The following is a 16,121-nucleotide window of genomic DNA, read 5'->3' as shown; positions in this document are numbered from 1 at the left end:
GCGGTCAATTTGTTGAAAGACCCAACAATTCACAGATCAGTCTTTGCTTCTCTTGTTGCCGAAATAAAACACTTGAGAACACTTTGTACAACTTATATCACCCATGTCGATCGCAACCAGAATGTGGTTAGTGATTTCTTAGCTAAAGAAAAGAGAATTGTGGTTTGGTTGGGTTCAGCCCCCCCCCCCCCCCCCCCGAAGTAGTTGACCTTTGTAAGACAGACTTGAGTCTATTCGAGTAATGCAAGTTTTTACCCCGCAAAAAAGAAACATAGCATAATTTTATTTTCAGCAAGAACAAAATTGTATAGACTAAATGTCATCGTTGTTGGACCGGGCCGACTAAGAGCATCTTCAATAGGTGATGTAAAATAGCTTGTAACCGTTTTTTACATCACCTGGAGGCAAAAAAAGCTGCCCGTGATGTAAATTTTGGCCATTTTTTTACATCATGATATATATTTTGCCTCTCGTGATGTAAATATACATCACTTAGGTGATGTAAAATGCATGCAGCCGCGCACGCGAGGGTGACCGCCAACTTTCAGGTCCTTCACATCACGCCCGCGCATCACCGCCGCCACTTCCCTTTGCCGGCGCACCCTTCCCGTCGCCGGCCTGGAAGAGGACTCGTCGATACCGAGATTAACGAATAAGAAGAAGTTTGAGTGACTAAAATAAATCATCTCATGAGAACCTTGTGCCCTAAAATAAATCATCTACTGTGGACCTTGTACCATGTAAAAATCACATTTTTGATGATGTATAATTTACATGAAGCAGTTTTCGAGCTGCTATTTTACATCACCCATTGGAGAATGGAGATGCTCAAGCCACCATCCTGCGGTAAAAATTTAGACTATGGTTTAGTAGCCATCAGACGCCTGTAGAAGCGACCCATGTCTCACTGGCGCAGTGGCCCCAGGACTAGGAGACGGTCACAGTCTATACAAACTCGCTTAGGTTCGCGCTCCATCAGTCTATCGCCACTGACGAACCGGTTTCAAAACCCACTTAAAACCTTCGTCTTGAAGCGGAAGGCCCCAAACCCGTTGCGCTTCTCCCACAACTCCACAAGTAGTGTCTCCCAGAAGACACGCCCATCACGCCGCGCCGCGCCGCTCCCGCTCCCGAGATGGCACGGCACGCCAAGACGGACTCGGACGTAACGAGCCTGGCGCCGTCGTCGCCGCCGCGCTCCCCGCGCCGCCCGGCGTACTACGTCCACAGCCCCGCCGCCTCCCACCCGGACGTCGTGGCCTCCGGCGGCGGCTGCTGCGGCGGCGGCGGCGCCGCGGCCGACAAGATGTCGCTCGCCGGCTCCACCCCGGCCGAGTCCCCGCTCCACTACCACTTCCACCACTCCGGCGCCGCGACGCACCACTCCCGCGAGTCCTCCACCGGCCGCCTCCTCTTCTCCGACCAGCTCCGCTCGGGCGGCCCCGTGGGGGCCGTGCCCTGGCGCCGCCTCGGGCACGGCAGCGGCGCCGGGAGCCTCGGGGACGACGACGACGACGAGGACGGAGGCCGGCCCGGGTCGCAGTCGCCGTGGAGGTGCTACGCGCTGGCGGCATCCGCGTTCGTCGCCGTCTTCGCCTTCTTCCTGCTGGTGCTGTGGGGCGCGAGCAAGTCATACAAGCCCCACGTCGATGTCAAGGTCCGCCGCCCCCTCTTCCCCGCAACCGCTTCCTCACTCGTATCAAGTTCCCACCATTGCCCATCTCCTCAAGAAACTCACCGCCAGCACTCCGCAGATTTCACACGTTTCACTCAGCTTCCATTGCCAAGATGCGCACTCTTTATTCACACAATCTGCCCTGTTGTTTGGATTTACTGCTAGCATGGATCATACCACCATCTTGGCCTCAGTGGCCTGAACTGTTACCAACCATACGTGCCATTTGCGTAGAAATCGTCCTCTTCTGCTTTGCGGACAAGGAAGAAGCTGTGTTCTCTGTTTCTAGCCCCAATTGTTGTAGGCATGCAATAACTACAGCGTGATTCCTCCCAACGACCACAAAAGCTCCGAATTTCAAACCGCGAATTTGGGCAAGAACCAAAGTCCAAAACCACGGCGAACACATGCACACAGCATGCCAGTAGCACTTCGAGGACAACATGCACATCGAATGGATCGAGCGGGTTAATTTTAATGTCTCTCACGAGTGAAAGTGCTTTGCAGAGCGTGGTGTTCGAGTCGTACCACATCCAGGGCGGGACGGACCGGACGGGCGTGCCCACCAGGATGATGTCGGTCAACGCGACAGTCAGGCTGCGCTTCCGCAACCGGGGCACCTTCTTCGGCCTCCACGTCACCGCCGCGCCATTCCACCTCTTCTTCGACGACCTCACCGTCGCCTCCGGGAACGTACGTGTACATCACCCTTCTTCTTCTACTTGTCAATCGTCGTCGCATCGCATCCACCATTGCATATTTCCATTTCCATTTGCATGCACCCACTCCACCCTCCTGCCCGCAGCGCCATTACCATCACCAGCTGCCCCTAATTGCTCCTCGCCTGGATTGGAAATTTGGAATCCGGAAGGCGATGTGAGCGTTACGTCTGGCGACGCCACCCCGGCTTAATTAGGCCATGAATCTGACCCTAGTTATTGCTGTTTACGCGCAAAGAACAAAAAGGTGACCACATGCCGCTGTTTCCAGATAATCGGGGAGGTTGATAGCTGGCGCGCTTGAACCAGATGTATTATATACCCTTCAACCCATATTACTTGTCACTTAAAACAGATGTATCTAGCACTGAAGTTCGTCTAGATATATCCGTTGAAGCGACAAGGTGTGTAGTTATGGTCTATTTGGAGCATACTAGGAATGTAGCAAAGTTTAGTTCCATGTGAGTGCGAGGTTTCGGCTGCATTGTGCATAGAGTCAATGAGATTGGTCACTGGCAAGCTGTCCTGGCCATAATTAATAATCATTTTCCTCAAATGGGCCGTGGATTTTTTCGCAGAGATAGCGTCTCTGCTTTTCAGCATTCCAATGCCCGAGCAGAGATTCTTTTTCATTGAAAAGGAAACCCATGAGGTGAGCAGTACAAGTGTGCCACTAGTATACGTACACCCCATCCATGGCCTAGGTACTGGAGAAAGCAAACGGGAAACCATGGCAGCACTGTTCCCTTCCTATTTGTCGCTGTCCAGATTCGTTTCCGTGGCAGTACACGCCCAAAACAAATTCCGGCTTTGGGAAAAGAAAAGAAAAGAAAAAACCGACGTGACTAAACAATACTACTATCGTCTGCTTCCCCCAGAGACGATTTCTGAACTCGCTAGCCATGCATTGGGCCATGCTGATCCAGGGCTTATACTATAGAAATCCACTAGAATGAACACCCAGTGAAAGACCTTGTGGTTGTGATCCACACTTCACAACCAACAAAGGATCATCCGTCAATTACCAGCAGGGGACTGAACCACTGTAGCAATATGTTTTCTTCACATGCTCACCAAAGCTGCCCCCGCGCCGCCCCTAGCGGGCGTCTCGGGGGGTGACTCCCCTCTCGCCGGCAAACTCCCTCTCTTTCCATCTCTCCTCGCCGCCGCACGAGGCTGGCGCCGGGCCATGCCTGGGGCGCGGTCTGGGACTGCGGCGGCGGGGCCGGCTCCGCTCCGATCTGCATCGGAGGGTCTCGGATCCGGGCGGCGGCCCCTGGCGAGGCTCCCTGTCTCCTGCGGCGGGCAGTGGGGTTGTCATGGTGCCGGCGATCTGGTCGGGTGGCCGACGGATCTCCGGTGGCCTGGGGCCTCGCGTGGCTGCCTTGGCGGCTGGCGGCGCCAGATCTGGATGCTGACCTTCTTCCCTGATCGGTGCGCTTCTCCTGCGAGGGTCCCTAGGTGTGCTGGATGGCCTGCCTATGGGATGCGGGCGATTTTGGTGGTCGGGATCCAGATCGGGGGAAACCCGGGTCGGCTCCGGCCGGCCGCGACGACGACGACGCCCGCGGGCGCCGATTTCTTCATGGAGACGTCTGTCAAGGTCTGCCCTTCCACTCCCCACCACCAAGCTTCTCGGGTGAAAACCTAACTCCGGTGGGCGGCGGCGGCGTCTTTGGCGCCGCGACCTTCTTGAAGGCGCCGCTTTGAGGGCTGGGTGGTGGCGGGCGCTGTTTGGGGTCGGTGTCAGCTGCCGACGGCGTGCCCTTTTCCGCCCAAGCCTCCGCTTTTCCTCCGACGCGTCCAGGTTCTCCTGGGGGCGTCGTTTTGGAGTAAGTGTTGGCTGGGGGGATGGTGGAGCGGTGCTCCATCTCACACATTGATGGCGGCGGATGTCGGCAGCATGGCGCTGTGGAGGCTCGACGTCCGATGCACGGAGATGGACTCGCGCAGGAGGAGGTTGCTGTTTGGCGTCATGGTGGCGTCAATGGCGGAGAGGCCAGACATGGTAGATGCCTCAATTTGATCTGAAGACGGACCTGTGAAAGATGGCGGCGACGACACACGAGTGCGTCTGACCGGATTATGCCCCAGACCCGGTATGTGGCTCGGCTGGGGCTTCCGAATGTGTTTCGGCTTCCGGCTTTTGATGTAGGTTTACGTGAGTGGTCTGGGTAGTGGCCCAGCTAGCACCCCTTCATCATATTGTATAGGCGTAGTGGCATATGTTGCCAAGATGGTGGATTCAGACACATTGGTGTAATACTTTGTATGGTCCTCGAGAATAATCAATAAAGTGGCCGTATGCATCTTCCAGATGCAGAGGCCGGGGGTCATCCTTCTTTTCTAAAAAAAAAAAACTACCAGTACCCAACAATGTGAATAACCAGCCGCGAGGTGAGACCGGAGCGTGTTCCTCTGCGTCTAGGTGGGAATGGCATGGCGTTCACGTGACCAAAGTCAGGGAGGGAGGCCGATACGAACGTAGTACTCCTCTCTCCTCCTCTCGTGACCAAAAGGCCGGCCTCCTCTGCAGCGAGCGAGCACTGGTACGGAGGACGACTGGTGTGCCTGCCTGCTGCAGCATGCTCCACGCCACGCCGCTGCACACAGGCTACTGGAGAGGAGAGGAGAGCACGCCCTGCTACCGCTGCTGCCGTTGGCAAAGGGCCAATGCGAACGCGAGACTGTTCAATCTTTTTCACGACGCCTTCAAAGGACGCTGCGCCTTTACTGCTTTTCTAGCCCAGTAGTTAATTTGGCAGTGCACTTTTCTGCTCCTGCTGCTCGCGAGGAGGGAATCCTGTGCTGCGCAACAAGATGATGGCCCCCAGTGCGCAGGCAAAGCCGGCCCCCATCATGGACTTTTGCTCCGTGTAATCAGCACGGTGTTATCCATGGCAAGTACTCCCTGCATTCTTGCTACTGCTTTCTGGATAAGACGGTAAAAAGCGTCGCAGAGTAGAGCCGGTTTTACCCGGCAGCAGAAATTACCTACAATCTCCATAGTACAATTTTCGTCGGGTTTGCACTTTTGCAACTTTGCATTGTAAAACACAATATGTCGGAAACTTGCTCGACACCCTAAACGGGGTGTGGCTCTTTCATTATATAGAGGTACCAAGGGGTACAATACAATGTTACAATATTAATACACAGACTACGTATATATACAGTCTAACACCCTTCCTCAATCTTAATTGTGGCCTGAAGTACAAAGCAAGTTAAGATTGCGCCTACAGCCTACAAACTGTGGTTGTGAAAGAGGCTTCGTAAAGATGTCAGCAAGTTGATCCTTTGATGGAATGAACTTGATATAAAGTAGTTTCTGTGCAACACGTTCCCGAACAAAATGATAGTCAACCTCAATGTGCTTCGTCCTAGCGTGAAACACTGGATTAGATGAAAGATATGTAGCACCAATGTTATCACACCATAGAACCGGAGGATGTGCTGAAGCAACTCTCAACTCTCTCAACAGAGACTGTGCCCATATGATCTCAGCAGTGGCATCAGCAACTGCTTTGTACTCAGCTTCAGTACTACTGCGAGACACTGTGGCCTGCTTTCGAGCATTCCAGGTGATCAGGTTAGAACCCAGAAATACCGCATATCCCCCCGTGGATCGCCTGTCATCAGGACTGCCAGCCCAATCTGCATCTGAGAAAGCTGAGAGCTCACACGAGGGCGCAGGCTGAAGAAGCAAACCACAGGAGACAGTAAGACAGATGTAACGCAGAATACGTTTCACAGCTAAGCAATGAGATGTCCTGGGTGCATGAAGAAACTGACAGACACGGTTGACTGCATAGGAGATATCAGGCCTGGTAATAGTAAGGTATTGCAGACCACCAACGAGACTGCGATACTCAGTATCATCCTTAGGTGAAAGAGCATCTCCATCAAGGGCAGATAACCGATCAGTGGCAGACATCGGAGTAATAGCATGTTTGCACTTCAGCATACCAGCACGACGCAGCAGATCCAGGGAGTACTTCTTCTGTGTAAGAGTCAAACCAGCAGAAGAACGTGAAACCTCCAGACCAAGGAAAAAATGCAAGGCACCCAAATCCTTAACAGCAAAGGCACCATTGAGTGCAACCACAAGACGATCAGCAGCAGCATGGGATGAACTGATGAGAATGATATCATCAACATAAACCAGAAGATACATCATAACCTCAGGATGCTGAAGAAGGAACATCGATGTGTCTGCAGTGGAGGGAGTAAACCCAAGTGCTCGAAGAACAGAGCCAAGACGAGCATGTCATGCACGAGGAGCTTGTTTCAGTCCATATAGCGCCTTAGTCAGACGACAGAGATGACGAGGGCGTGCATGATCAACAAATCCAGGTGGCTGACACATATAAACCTCCTCCTCCAGAATTCCATGGAGAAAAGCGTTCTGCACATCAAGCTGACGAAGAGACCATCCACGAGTGACAGCAAGAGAAACAGCAAGCGAATGGTAGTAGGCTTGATGACTGGACTGAACATGTCTTCATAATCAAGACCATACCTTTGTTTGAAGCCCTTGGCAACAAGCCGTGCCTTGTAGCGTTCGATGGAACCATCAGCATGTCTCTTGACTTTGAAAACCCACTTGGAATCAATAACATTGACACCAGATACTGGAGGAACAAGCTGCCAAGTGTCATTTTTCTGGAGAGCCTGAATCTCCTGTTTCATAGCAGCGTACCAGTGAGGAATACTCAGTGCAGCCTGGAAGTGTCGAGGCTCAGCAGTGGGATCAACAGCAATGTGAGCCATGCACGCGGCTAGCCATGCCACAGTCCCCTCCTTGCGTTCCTTCGGACAGAAAATGCCTGACTGACTTCGCGTACGAGGACGAAGAGGGACCGCATGCCGTGCCGGCGAGACCGGTGATGGAGACGAAGCTGCAGCTTCGGGAGAGTTGGCACTAGGGCTCCCTGACGACGATGAGCCAGGCGAGGCCAGCCCACTAGCAGCCGAGGCGGGACTGGCCGGGTCCAGCTCCAGGACGATCGAAGCAATCGTTGACCGAGGCGAAGATGCCTCCAGGTCGGGCGTGATCCCTCCTGGGTCAGGCGGAGCGCCAGCCGGAAGATTGGGTGAGGCCAACGGCACGCCAGGTGAGGCCAGCCGAGGGCCAGGCGGGGCGCCAGCCGAAGGACTGGGCGAGGCCAGGCGAGGCCACCTGTGGGCCAGGCGAGACCGGCGCCCGCACGGCAGCCTCCAGTGGCGATGCAGGGGCGGGTACGTGGGTCGAACCCGTTATGCATGGGACATGCATGACTCGAGCAGGAGCTGCCGCGTCGGTTTCCCCCGGTAAGCTTTCCTCCCCGGCAAGGTCTTCGCCCGGCAAGCTTTTCCCCCGGCAAGGTCTTCGCCCGGCAAGCTTTTCCCCCGGCAAGCTTTCCTCCCCGGCAAGGTCTTTGCCCGGCAAGTTTCCTGTTCATCAAGAAGCTCAAGACGAGTGCCACGTCCAATACCTGCAGCATGATTAGGCAACAACGCAGGGGCATATGCAACATCCACAAATTGATCAGGCAAAGATGTGGACATGTGCACCGGTTGTGAGGAAATGGTAGAGTTTGTCGGAAGTGCAAGAAAAGGAAACACGTTTTCATCAAACACCACATCACGAGAGATGTAAACGCGATTTGTAGGAACATGGAGGCATTTGTACCCTTTGTGAAGAGAACTGTACCCCAGGAAGACACACTTCTTAGACCGAAACTCTAACTTACGCTTGTTATATGGGCGAAGGTGAGGCCAACATGCACACCCGAACACCTTAAAAAAGGTGTAGTCTGGAGTCTCGTTGAGCAAGAGTTCAAGCGGAGTTTGCATTTTCAGGAGTCATGAGGGAAGCCTATTTATGAGAAAACAAGCTGTGGAGAAAGCATCACTCCAAAACCGAAACGGAATAGATGCATGAGCGAGCAAGGTTAGGCCAGTTTCAACAAAATGACGATGCTTACGTTCGGCAGTTCCATTTTGCTGATGAGTATGAGGACAAGACACACGATGCGAAATCTCAAGTTTGTTAAAAAAAGAGTTGAGGTTGTGGTATTCACCCCCCTCCCCCCACTCAGATTGAACATGGATGATTTTCTGCTTAAGGAGACGCTCAACATGTGCTTGAAACTGGATAAAAACATCGAACACATCAGACTTGCGCTTAATAAGATACAACCAAGTAAACCGACTATAAGTATCAATAAAACTGACATAATAATCGTGACCACTAACAGATATCTGGGCATGACCCCATACATCAGAAAACACAAGCTCAAGAGGATGTTTCACAACACGACTAGACTTTGAAAACGGAAGTTGGTGACTCTTGCCTTGCTGACAGGCATCATAGACGGTGTCAGCAGATTTATTGGACACAACTGGTAGTTCATGACGATGCAACACATGACGAACTATAGGGGCCGCAGGATGACCAAGGCGCGCATGCCAGTGCGTAGGAGACACACGAACACCACTGAACGCCTGAGGAGAAGACTGCATGGATGGTGTGCTCGGTACATCAAGTGCGTACAAGTCATGGCGAAGACGACCGCTAAGCAGAACGGCCCTCGTGTCCCGATCCTTGATAAAGAAACGAAAAGGATGAAACTCAGCAAGGACATTATTATCACGTGTAAGTTGAGGAATAGACAACAAACTACGCGTAGCAGAGGGAACACGAAGGACATTGGAAAGATGTAGTTTGCGAAAATTGTGTGCAAGGAGAGAAGCCTGACCAACATGAGAGATGCGCATACATGCTCCGCTGGCGGTGTGCACCTGATCATGACCACGGTATGGCTCCTGAGTAGAGAGCTTGCCCATCTCGCGTGGTGAGGTGGTTAGTAGCGCCGGTGTCCATATACCATGATGGATCAATGGAGTAGGACGGAGTGCGACCATGATCATGAGTAGTCACGGCAGCGGCAGCTTGCTTGTCGTTTCCTTTGCCATTGTTGCCAAGGTCCAGAAAATCTTGCTTGTAGTGACGATGACAGCGAGATGCAATGTGGCGCTCCAGACCACACAGCTGGCAAGCCTGCGGGGCACCACAGGAGGAGCAGCAAGCAACCGGTCGGTTGCCACCTGTGATGGATGGCGCATTGCCACGCGGGGCCGGATGCGAAGATGGTGCCGGCTTGCCCCCTGAAGATGAAAGCCGCTGAGGTTTGTCGCGAGTCGCGGCGTTGGCGGAGGCGAAATCCGGTGAGACACGGCGGGCCTTGATGCGCTGTTCACGGCCAAGGAGGCGGGCATACAGCTCACGAGGTGGAAGTGGATTGTCACGGCCATGAACGTTCTCAACGAAATTGTCATAATCATCATCGAGCCCGTTAAGAACGAAAGTGGTGAACTCCTCATCCTGCAGAGACTGGCCAACCGAGGCCAATGTGTCGGCGAGACCCCGCATCTTGTTGAAGTAGTCCGTGATGCTGAGGTCATCAAGCTTGGTCTCACCAAGCTCGGTGCGTATAGAGTGAGCACGCGCCTGAGACTGTGAGGAGAACCTGGTGTGAAGCGCTGCCCACGCCTCCCGGGATGTAGTAGCGAAGATGACCAGCGACGAGACGCTCGGAGTGAGCGAGGACTGGATGGCAGAGAGAATGGCCTGATCCTGGGCCACCCATGTATGATACGCCGGGTGATGAGTGGGCGGACACGGGATGGATCCGTCAACATAGCCCTCCAGATAGCGACTGCGCAGAAGAGGCAACACCTGGGCACGCCAGGACAGGTAGTTGTCCGGCGTGAGCTTCACCGGCAGCAGATGCGAGAAGTAAAACGGTGACGGCGCCGTGACCTGAGCGGCGTGAGCATGCATCGATGGCGCGTAGGGACCCGTCGACGGGGCTGTCTCGAGATGAGGAGCACCCGCCGAGTAGACGCCAGGAGCACCGAGAACGAGGGCGTTGGCTCCGTAGTTCATCGCGGCCCCGTAGGATGGCTGCGGCGGTGCAGCCACGAACCCGAACGGTGCGGAGTAGGGTTGGTGCGGCGACGGCGCGTAGGGCTGCGGCGGCTGCGCCAGGAAGTGCTGCTGCGGTGGCGGCGGGGAGTAGATCGGCGCCGACGGTGGCTGGTGGTGATGCGACGGGAGAGCCGCATAGGGTTGGTGATGATGCGGCGCCGTGTAGGACGCCACGGGCCAGGGGGACGGCGGCGGCTAAAGGGAGCCCTGGGCCGTCGGCGACGCACCATACACGGCAGGAGTGACGCCACCGGGCGTCTGCGCGACGACGCTGTAGGGCGGCTGCACAGCAACGCCATGAGATGGCGGCGCAGTGAACTTAGCAGAGGAGTCGGCCGATGGATTTGATTCGATCGGGGACTCGGTCGGCGGCAGGGCCCCGTAGGCCGACGCAAGGGGCCGAGAAGCGAGGAACAGTGACATAGGGGCAAGGGCCGGCCTGGCGGCGGTGGCAGTGACGAAGGTCGGCGCATCGGCGGCGGCGGCGGCGGGAGCAGCGGAAGACATTGAAACCCTAGTTTGATATCATGTAAAGCACAATATGTTGGGAACTTGCTCGACATCCTAAAGGGGGTGTGCTCTTTCATTATATAGAGGTACCAAAGAGTACTATACAATGTATATTAATACACAGACTACGTATATATACAGTCTAACATGCATGACTGACGAGCGTCCGCGCTGTGTTTGGGCTTTGCATGCAGATGAAGGAGTTCTACCAGGCGCGGAAGAGCGGGCGGGTGGTGACGGTGTCCGTGGCGGGGAAGCAGGTCCCGCTCTACGGCGCGGGCGCCAACCTGCACAGCAAGCCCAACAACGGCCGCCTCGGCCCCGCGGTGGTGCCCGTCAGGCTGGCCTTCGTGCTCCGGGCGCGCGCGCACATCCTCGGCCTCCTCCTCCGCTCCAAGTTCTACCGCCGGGGCGTCTGCCGCCTTGACGTCCGTGAGGCCCACCTCGGCAAGCCCGTGCCCGGCGTCGCCGCCCGCTGCGAGTACCACGACGGGAGGTGACGGTAGAGCGTTGGTGTTGTCGATATGGTTGTGTTTGGTTGGGTGACGTGGATTGCAACGTCTGAATTCAGGCGTGCGTGGTGAACTGAACTGATGACTGATTTAGCTGTTTGTAGGCGTGTGATAGTGTTCGTGTCAAAAGATTTCCTGATGTAACGAACCAATTGTGTTGTGTGATTTTGGTTCTTGGGACAACGGGGCTAAAGGCTAATTTTAACTCTGAACCACGCATCCGAATTCAGAAATCGCATTAGGCAAAACTGCTCGCCCGTCATGCCCTTTCTTTTCTGAAGCAAAGCTACACCTCGGTAGTTCCGTCAGCTATATATGTTCGACCGTACTCGTTTGGGGTAACTTTACATGGTTTTTTACCCCTTGTATTTGTGTGTATGGTTTGGTGGCTTGCCTATTAATGATGATGAAAAATTGCATCCCACACAGGCCAAATTGATCATGAGGCTTGCCTATTTTTACCATTGCTCGTCTGCTTGAGCACAAATTTGAAGTAAGCATCTCTGTAACGGGTCACTTGTTCTCCATGAACTGTAAATCTCTGAAACCATTCCTATATACACCACACACTAGTAGCATGGCAAAATAACAACAATTCAAGTAGCAAGAAAAGGAACACACTACACATGGAACAGAAAAACTTAAGCATGATGGGACATGAACGATTGCCATTCATTTGAGTTCCCCTCGCAGTCATCTTTGCTTTCCCGACCTTCATGGCTTCCTTATGTGTAGCAGCAGCAGCATTGGGCTTAACCAACACATATCTTGGAGGAGTAGCAGACCCCCTCAAGACATTTGAATCTAGAGGCACCTGTTTCTCGGTCATAGACTAGGAGTCCTTAGCATAGGACGGCGGAAATTGACTCTCGGACAAGACAATGGCCTGACTAAACACTTGCGCACTCATGCCCTAAAAGCTAGCGTTAGCATTAGGACTAGTGGAACACACTACGCATGGACAGTAAGAAAGACCACCGCACATGAACAGTGAGCATAGTGCACATGGATCATGAAGTTCAACACACCACCTTATGACTGGTCTTCGCGCTCATACAATACCATGCAGTGGTGGAGCTACAAAAGAAAAGTTGGGCGGGCCAGAGCGCACAAAATAAGCCATGACATTCGACAACGGTGGTGAGCGCCATGGCAGCCGACGGCTGATGTGCACTGTCGGGCCCTGTGCTCCTCCTCTGAGTGCCTTTATTGAGGAATGATCGAACGAATCCTTCAGTGAGGCTATTGCTTTCCTGCTTTGCATGTAGGTCAGCTTTGTGGGCTAGGTTCTATAAAAAATGCTCTAGCCATGGGCGGGCCACGGCCCATTGAGCCTTGCTGAAGCTCCGCCGGTGATGCCATGTAGTTCAACACACTAACCACACGTACATACTTGCAAACTACCATACTACACATGCTCTGATTCACAAGCTAGTATCATATCTCCCATAGTATCATTCTTTTTGACATGGAAAACAACATCAACATCTCAAAGCCTACAAGCAACACCTAGCATGCTACCAATTCATCACCAGTAGCTACCACAACATCACATTCTCACAGATCAATAATCTACAATGCTATCACATGCTTCACAAATCTAAGCTGGAAGGGGTAGGGAGGAGAGATTGATCGAACTTACAACCATAGGTGAAGCTAGATGGAGGCGTGCAACATGTCGGAGAAGAGGAGGAAGACCAATCGTCGCCGCCGTCTACTGGCGGCCAGAGGAGACGCGTCATTTACGTGCTCGGGAGGGAGGGGGGAGGGGGAAGTTTGGGCGGTGAGCCCGGGTGGCTATATAAGGCGGCCCAATTTCTCCCACTATCTAATGCAGGCTACCAAATGCGGCCTTGTCATCTGCAAGTGTTAATGTCTCAAAGAAAGGCGCGTTTGCATGCAGAGGGCGATTCAATCTCCCGGAAGCACGGCACAACCACGCAAGTCCGGCGTGTTTCTCCAGCATTCTCCATGGTTTTTAACAAGCTACACTTCCTCTATCGAGTGCTTCCTGTGTATTCAAACGAGTCCAATTTATCACCAGAAATCGTTGTATTTACATATTGCTACCTTTGTTCCTAAATACGAGCGTTTTGGCAGTTTAAATTAACTGCCAAAACATCTTATATTTAGGAATGGATGTACTAGTACGTACTTTGTAATTCATCCACCATACATTCCGCATTCAGAAACAGAACTGCGCCAACTCTGAATGCTAAGTGCTTACCCACTGACCCCCTTTCTGAAGCAAGCTACATACAGTTAACTATTCCGGTCAGCTATGTACTGGTAAGACAGTAGGAGGTTTACACGAGGCTAAACTCATGACACTGCCAATTCAACGCTTGCAGCGTTCATGTAATAGAGAAAGGTGCTTTTGCATGTCGAGGGTCATTCATTCTCCTGGAAGCATGGAGCAAGCCACTCTTAACCAGGGTGTTGTGTAGTGTATGTCATGCTTGCTCATGCTGCACAAGGCTCACTTTCTCGCTAACTCCACATCTCGCTGCGCGCATCCTAATGCTGATGACAAAGGCAATGAGCTGCACAAAAGCTCATCAAATCTTTAGTAACATGTGGTAAATAAATTTCGAATTGAACAGAATTCAGAAAGGTGTTCCACTGTAGGCCTACCGTACAAAAACCAGCAACCATAATGCTGAAGCCTTTGAAGTTGAATGGTGTTGTTTCTGAAAGGAACCATGCTGACACAAGGAAACAAGATAATTAATTTCAATTCTATACCATTTGGGAAACCAAGACTGAAAAACTTGCATCCGTTAATTTATGTTCCCTTACCTGTCAAGGGAGTAAAGACAAGTGGAGCTAATATGCTGGCAAAAGAACTAATTCCAGATATACAACCTTGAGCAATTCCCTGGAAGGGGACACCAACCAATAGTTTTGATGAGCAAACTCACAAGTGTAAACTGTTGGGTAATAAAAGACAAACATCAGCAACTAGTCAAGTTACCTGCTCATTTGATCCAACACTTTTTGACACATTGGTCCTTATCTACAGAAGTTGAAAAGATCATCAAGTTTCTTTTGAATTTCTCGGAAGTGAAAACGAAAAGCTGAGCAAAATATGGCTTACAGATGGGTGAACAAAAGCACTCAAAATTATAAACGCTGCAGCAAAATATGGTACCTGTGAGATAATTACGGCAACGTTAGAGAACATAAAGTAGAAATACAGTACTGCACTGCGGCAGATCTATGTATGTTATTGTTGCTGCTGTGTCGACACAGCAACTGACAAATGCACCAAAGTATGGAAGCAATTGCAAAGGCCATAGGAAGTACCCAGTACGACCATGCGATGCCATATAGGAAAACCTGCAAATATATGAAAATTATTCAACGATCAAAACCGTGGTATCCTAAAAACTTCAGCAAGTAAGAGAAAAGATTTAACAAAGGGCTTTTACATGAGTGCATCCTCCTAACAGCCCAACAATAAGTAGCATCTCCTCACCAACGATTGGAGCAAATATTGGCATTACTGTTAACTGCAAAGGTGTTACAGGAAGTCAAATAAAAGGTAGAATGCATACAAGAATATGAATAAGTACTCTTTCAGCCTTGATCTTTTTTATAGGAAAAACAGCTACGGAGCGTTGACATGGCCACATGGGTAGAAACTCAAGGCATCAAGCTGGTCTGCAGTTACAATGGTATTGGTACCTGTGAGATCATTCCCGCAGCACCGGCAATCAGCATTAGATTAGCAAACTCGTCTTTGCTGTAACCAAACTGCGCTTTGAGGTAGTACTGCAAATAAATCAAAAATTAAACCGTGTTCTTTTTTTTTGCGGGGAAAGTGTGCTTTCAGGTGGCACTAGTGTAACACAGATAAGAGGAAAAACAGATACTCTATTGCAATTATTTGATCAAGAAGTAAACAATTCTGGTGTCCGTTTAGTGAAAATTATTGCCAAAAAAGTGTACTAATGATTAGACGACTGAATTATAACAGTGCAATAGTGGGCACTGCTAATATTTGTTTTTGTTATGACCAGCATATACTACAGCCCAGGCAGTTAGGGGCCTGGCCCAGTTATCTTATCGTTATTAGGGACTTAGCCCAGTTACCGTATTTGAAGATTATATAAACTCATGTAAGGACTCGTTTGAAGTTAAGCAGAAGCAATCATATTTGCTCGGCTTTCTGAAGGGAGCCGGGAGACCTAACCCTAGCCGCCGCCTCCTGCGCCCTCTCTCTCTGGCGCGACGGCGCCCCAGCGCCGGTGACCTCGTCTTCCTCCACGCCAAGCCCTCTTCTACCCCTATAACCTACGAGCTAGACCTGGTAGGATCCTAGCTCCTATCAACCTAGTATCAAGTGTCTCAGGCTCGATCATGTCCGCGCCACCGCCCACCCTCTCCCTCCCGTTGCCGATCGCATCCTCGTCGCCGATGACCACCGCGACCAGCACGCCGTCCCTGACCGGGCCGGTCTCGTCCGTCACCTGGATGCCACCCGCGCCCGCCCTGCCGTGCTCACCCCGGAGCAGATAACGGCGGCGCTTCAGGACCTGACTCAGGCGGTCCAGGGCATCCGCACCTTCCTCGCGGGGCACTATGGGCTGCAACCGCCCGCCCCCGTCACCACCATCGCAGCTCCCGTGGCAGCCGCCACCACCAACGACCTTCGTCGCATCCATCATGCCGCCGCCGCCGCCGCCGCCACCGGCGATCTCGGGGCCAGGCCTTCCGTCGACGGCGCCCGG

At 52.4% G+C, this 16,121-nt stretch overlaps 2 protein-coding genes across 2 annotated transcripts in view; one reads left to right on the top strand and one right to left on the bottom strand.

The window, feature by feature from the left end:
• Positions 1–1,007: 1,007 nt before the first annotated feature.
• LOC123127954 (uncharacterized) lies at positions 1,008–11,572 on the top strand. Its single transcript, XM_044547832.1, has 3 exons — positions 1,008–1,657; positions 2,183–2,368; positions 11,071–11,572. The coding sequence occupies exons 1-3, from the start codon at positions 1,136–1,138 to the stop codon at positions 11,374–11,376; spliced, it is 1,014 nt and encodes a 337-aa protein (XP_044403767.1). The 5' UTR covers positions 1,008–1,135; the 3' UTR covers positions 11,377–11,572.
• A 1,820-nt stretch (positions 11,573–13,392) lies between these two features.
• Positions 13,393–16,121, bottom strand: part of LOC123127953 (hippocampus abundant transcript 1 protein) — a 6,325-nt gene continuing 3,596 nt past the window's right edge. The window contains exons 6-13 of the mRNA XM_044547830.1: positions 15,076–15,162; positions 14,820–14,900; positions 14,695–14,727; positions 14,486–14,539; positions 14,363–14,404; positions 14,188–14,266; positions 14,023–14,093; positions 13,393–13,931 (exon numbers count right to left, since the gene is read on the bottom strand). Of these exons, the coding sequence (XP_044403765.1) occupies positions 13,842–13,931; positions 14,023–14,093; positions 14,188–14,266; positions 14,363–14,404; positions 14,486–14,539; positions 14,695–14,727; positions 14,820–14,900; positions 15,076–15,162 (537 nt within the window). The 3' untranslated portion in view covers positions 13,393–13,841. The remainder of the gene's footprint in view (positions 13,932–14,022; positions 14,094–14,187; positions 14,267–14,362; positions 14,405–14,485; positions 14,540–14,694; positions 14,728–14,819; positions 14,901–15,075; positions 15,163–16,121) is intronic.

Source organism: Triticum aestivum, chromosome 6A (assembly GCF_018294505.1).
Source record: "Triticum aestivum cultivar Chinese Spring chromosome 6A, IWGSC CS RefSeq v2.1, whole genome shotgun sequence".
NCBI classification, from domain to species: Eukaryota; Viridiplantae; Streptophyta; class Magnoliopsida; order Poales; family Poaceae; genus Triticum; species Triticum aestivum.
The sequence above is the reverse complement of the archived record's forward strand: the minus strand, read 5'-3'. Positions and strand labels throughout refer to the sequence as shown.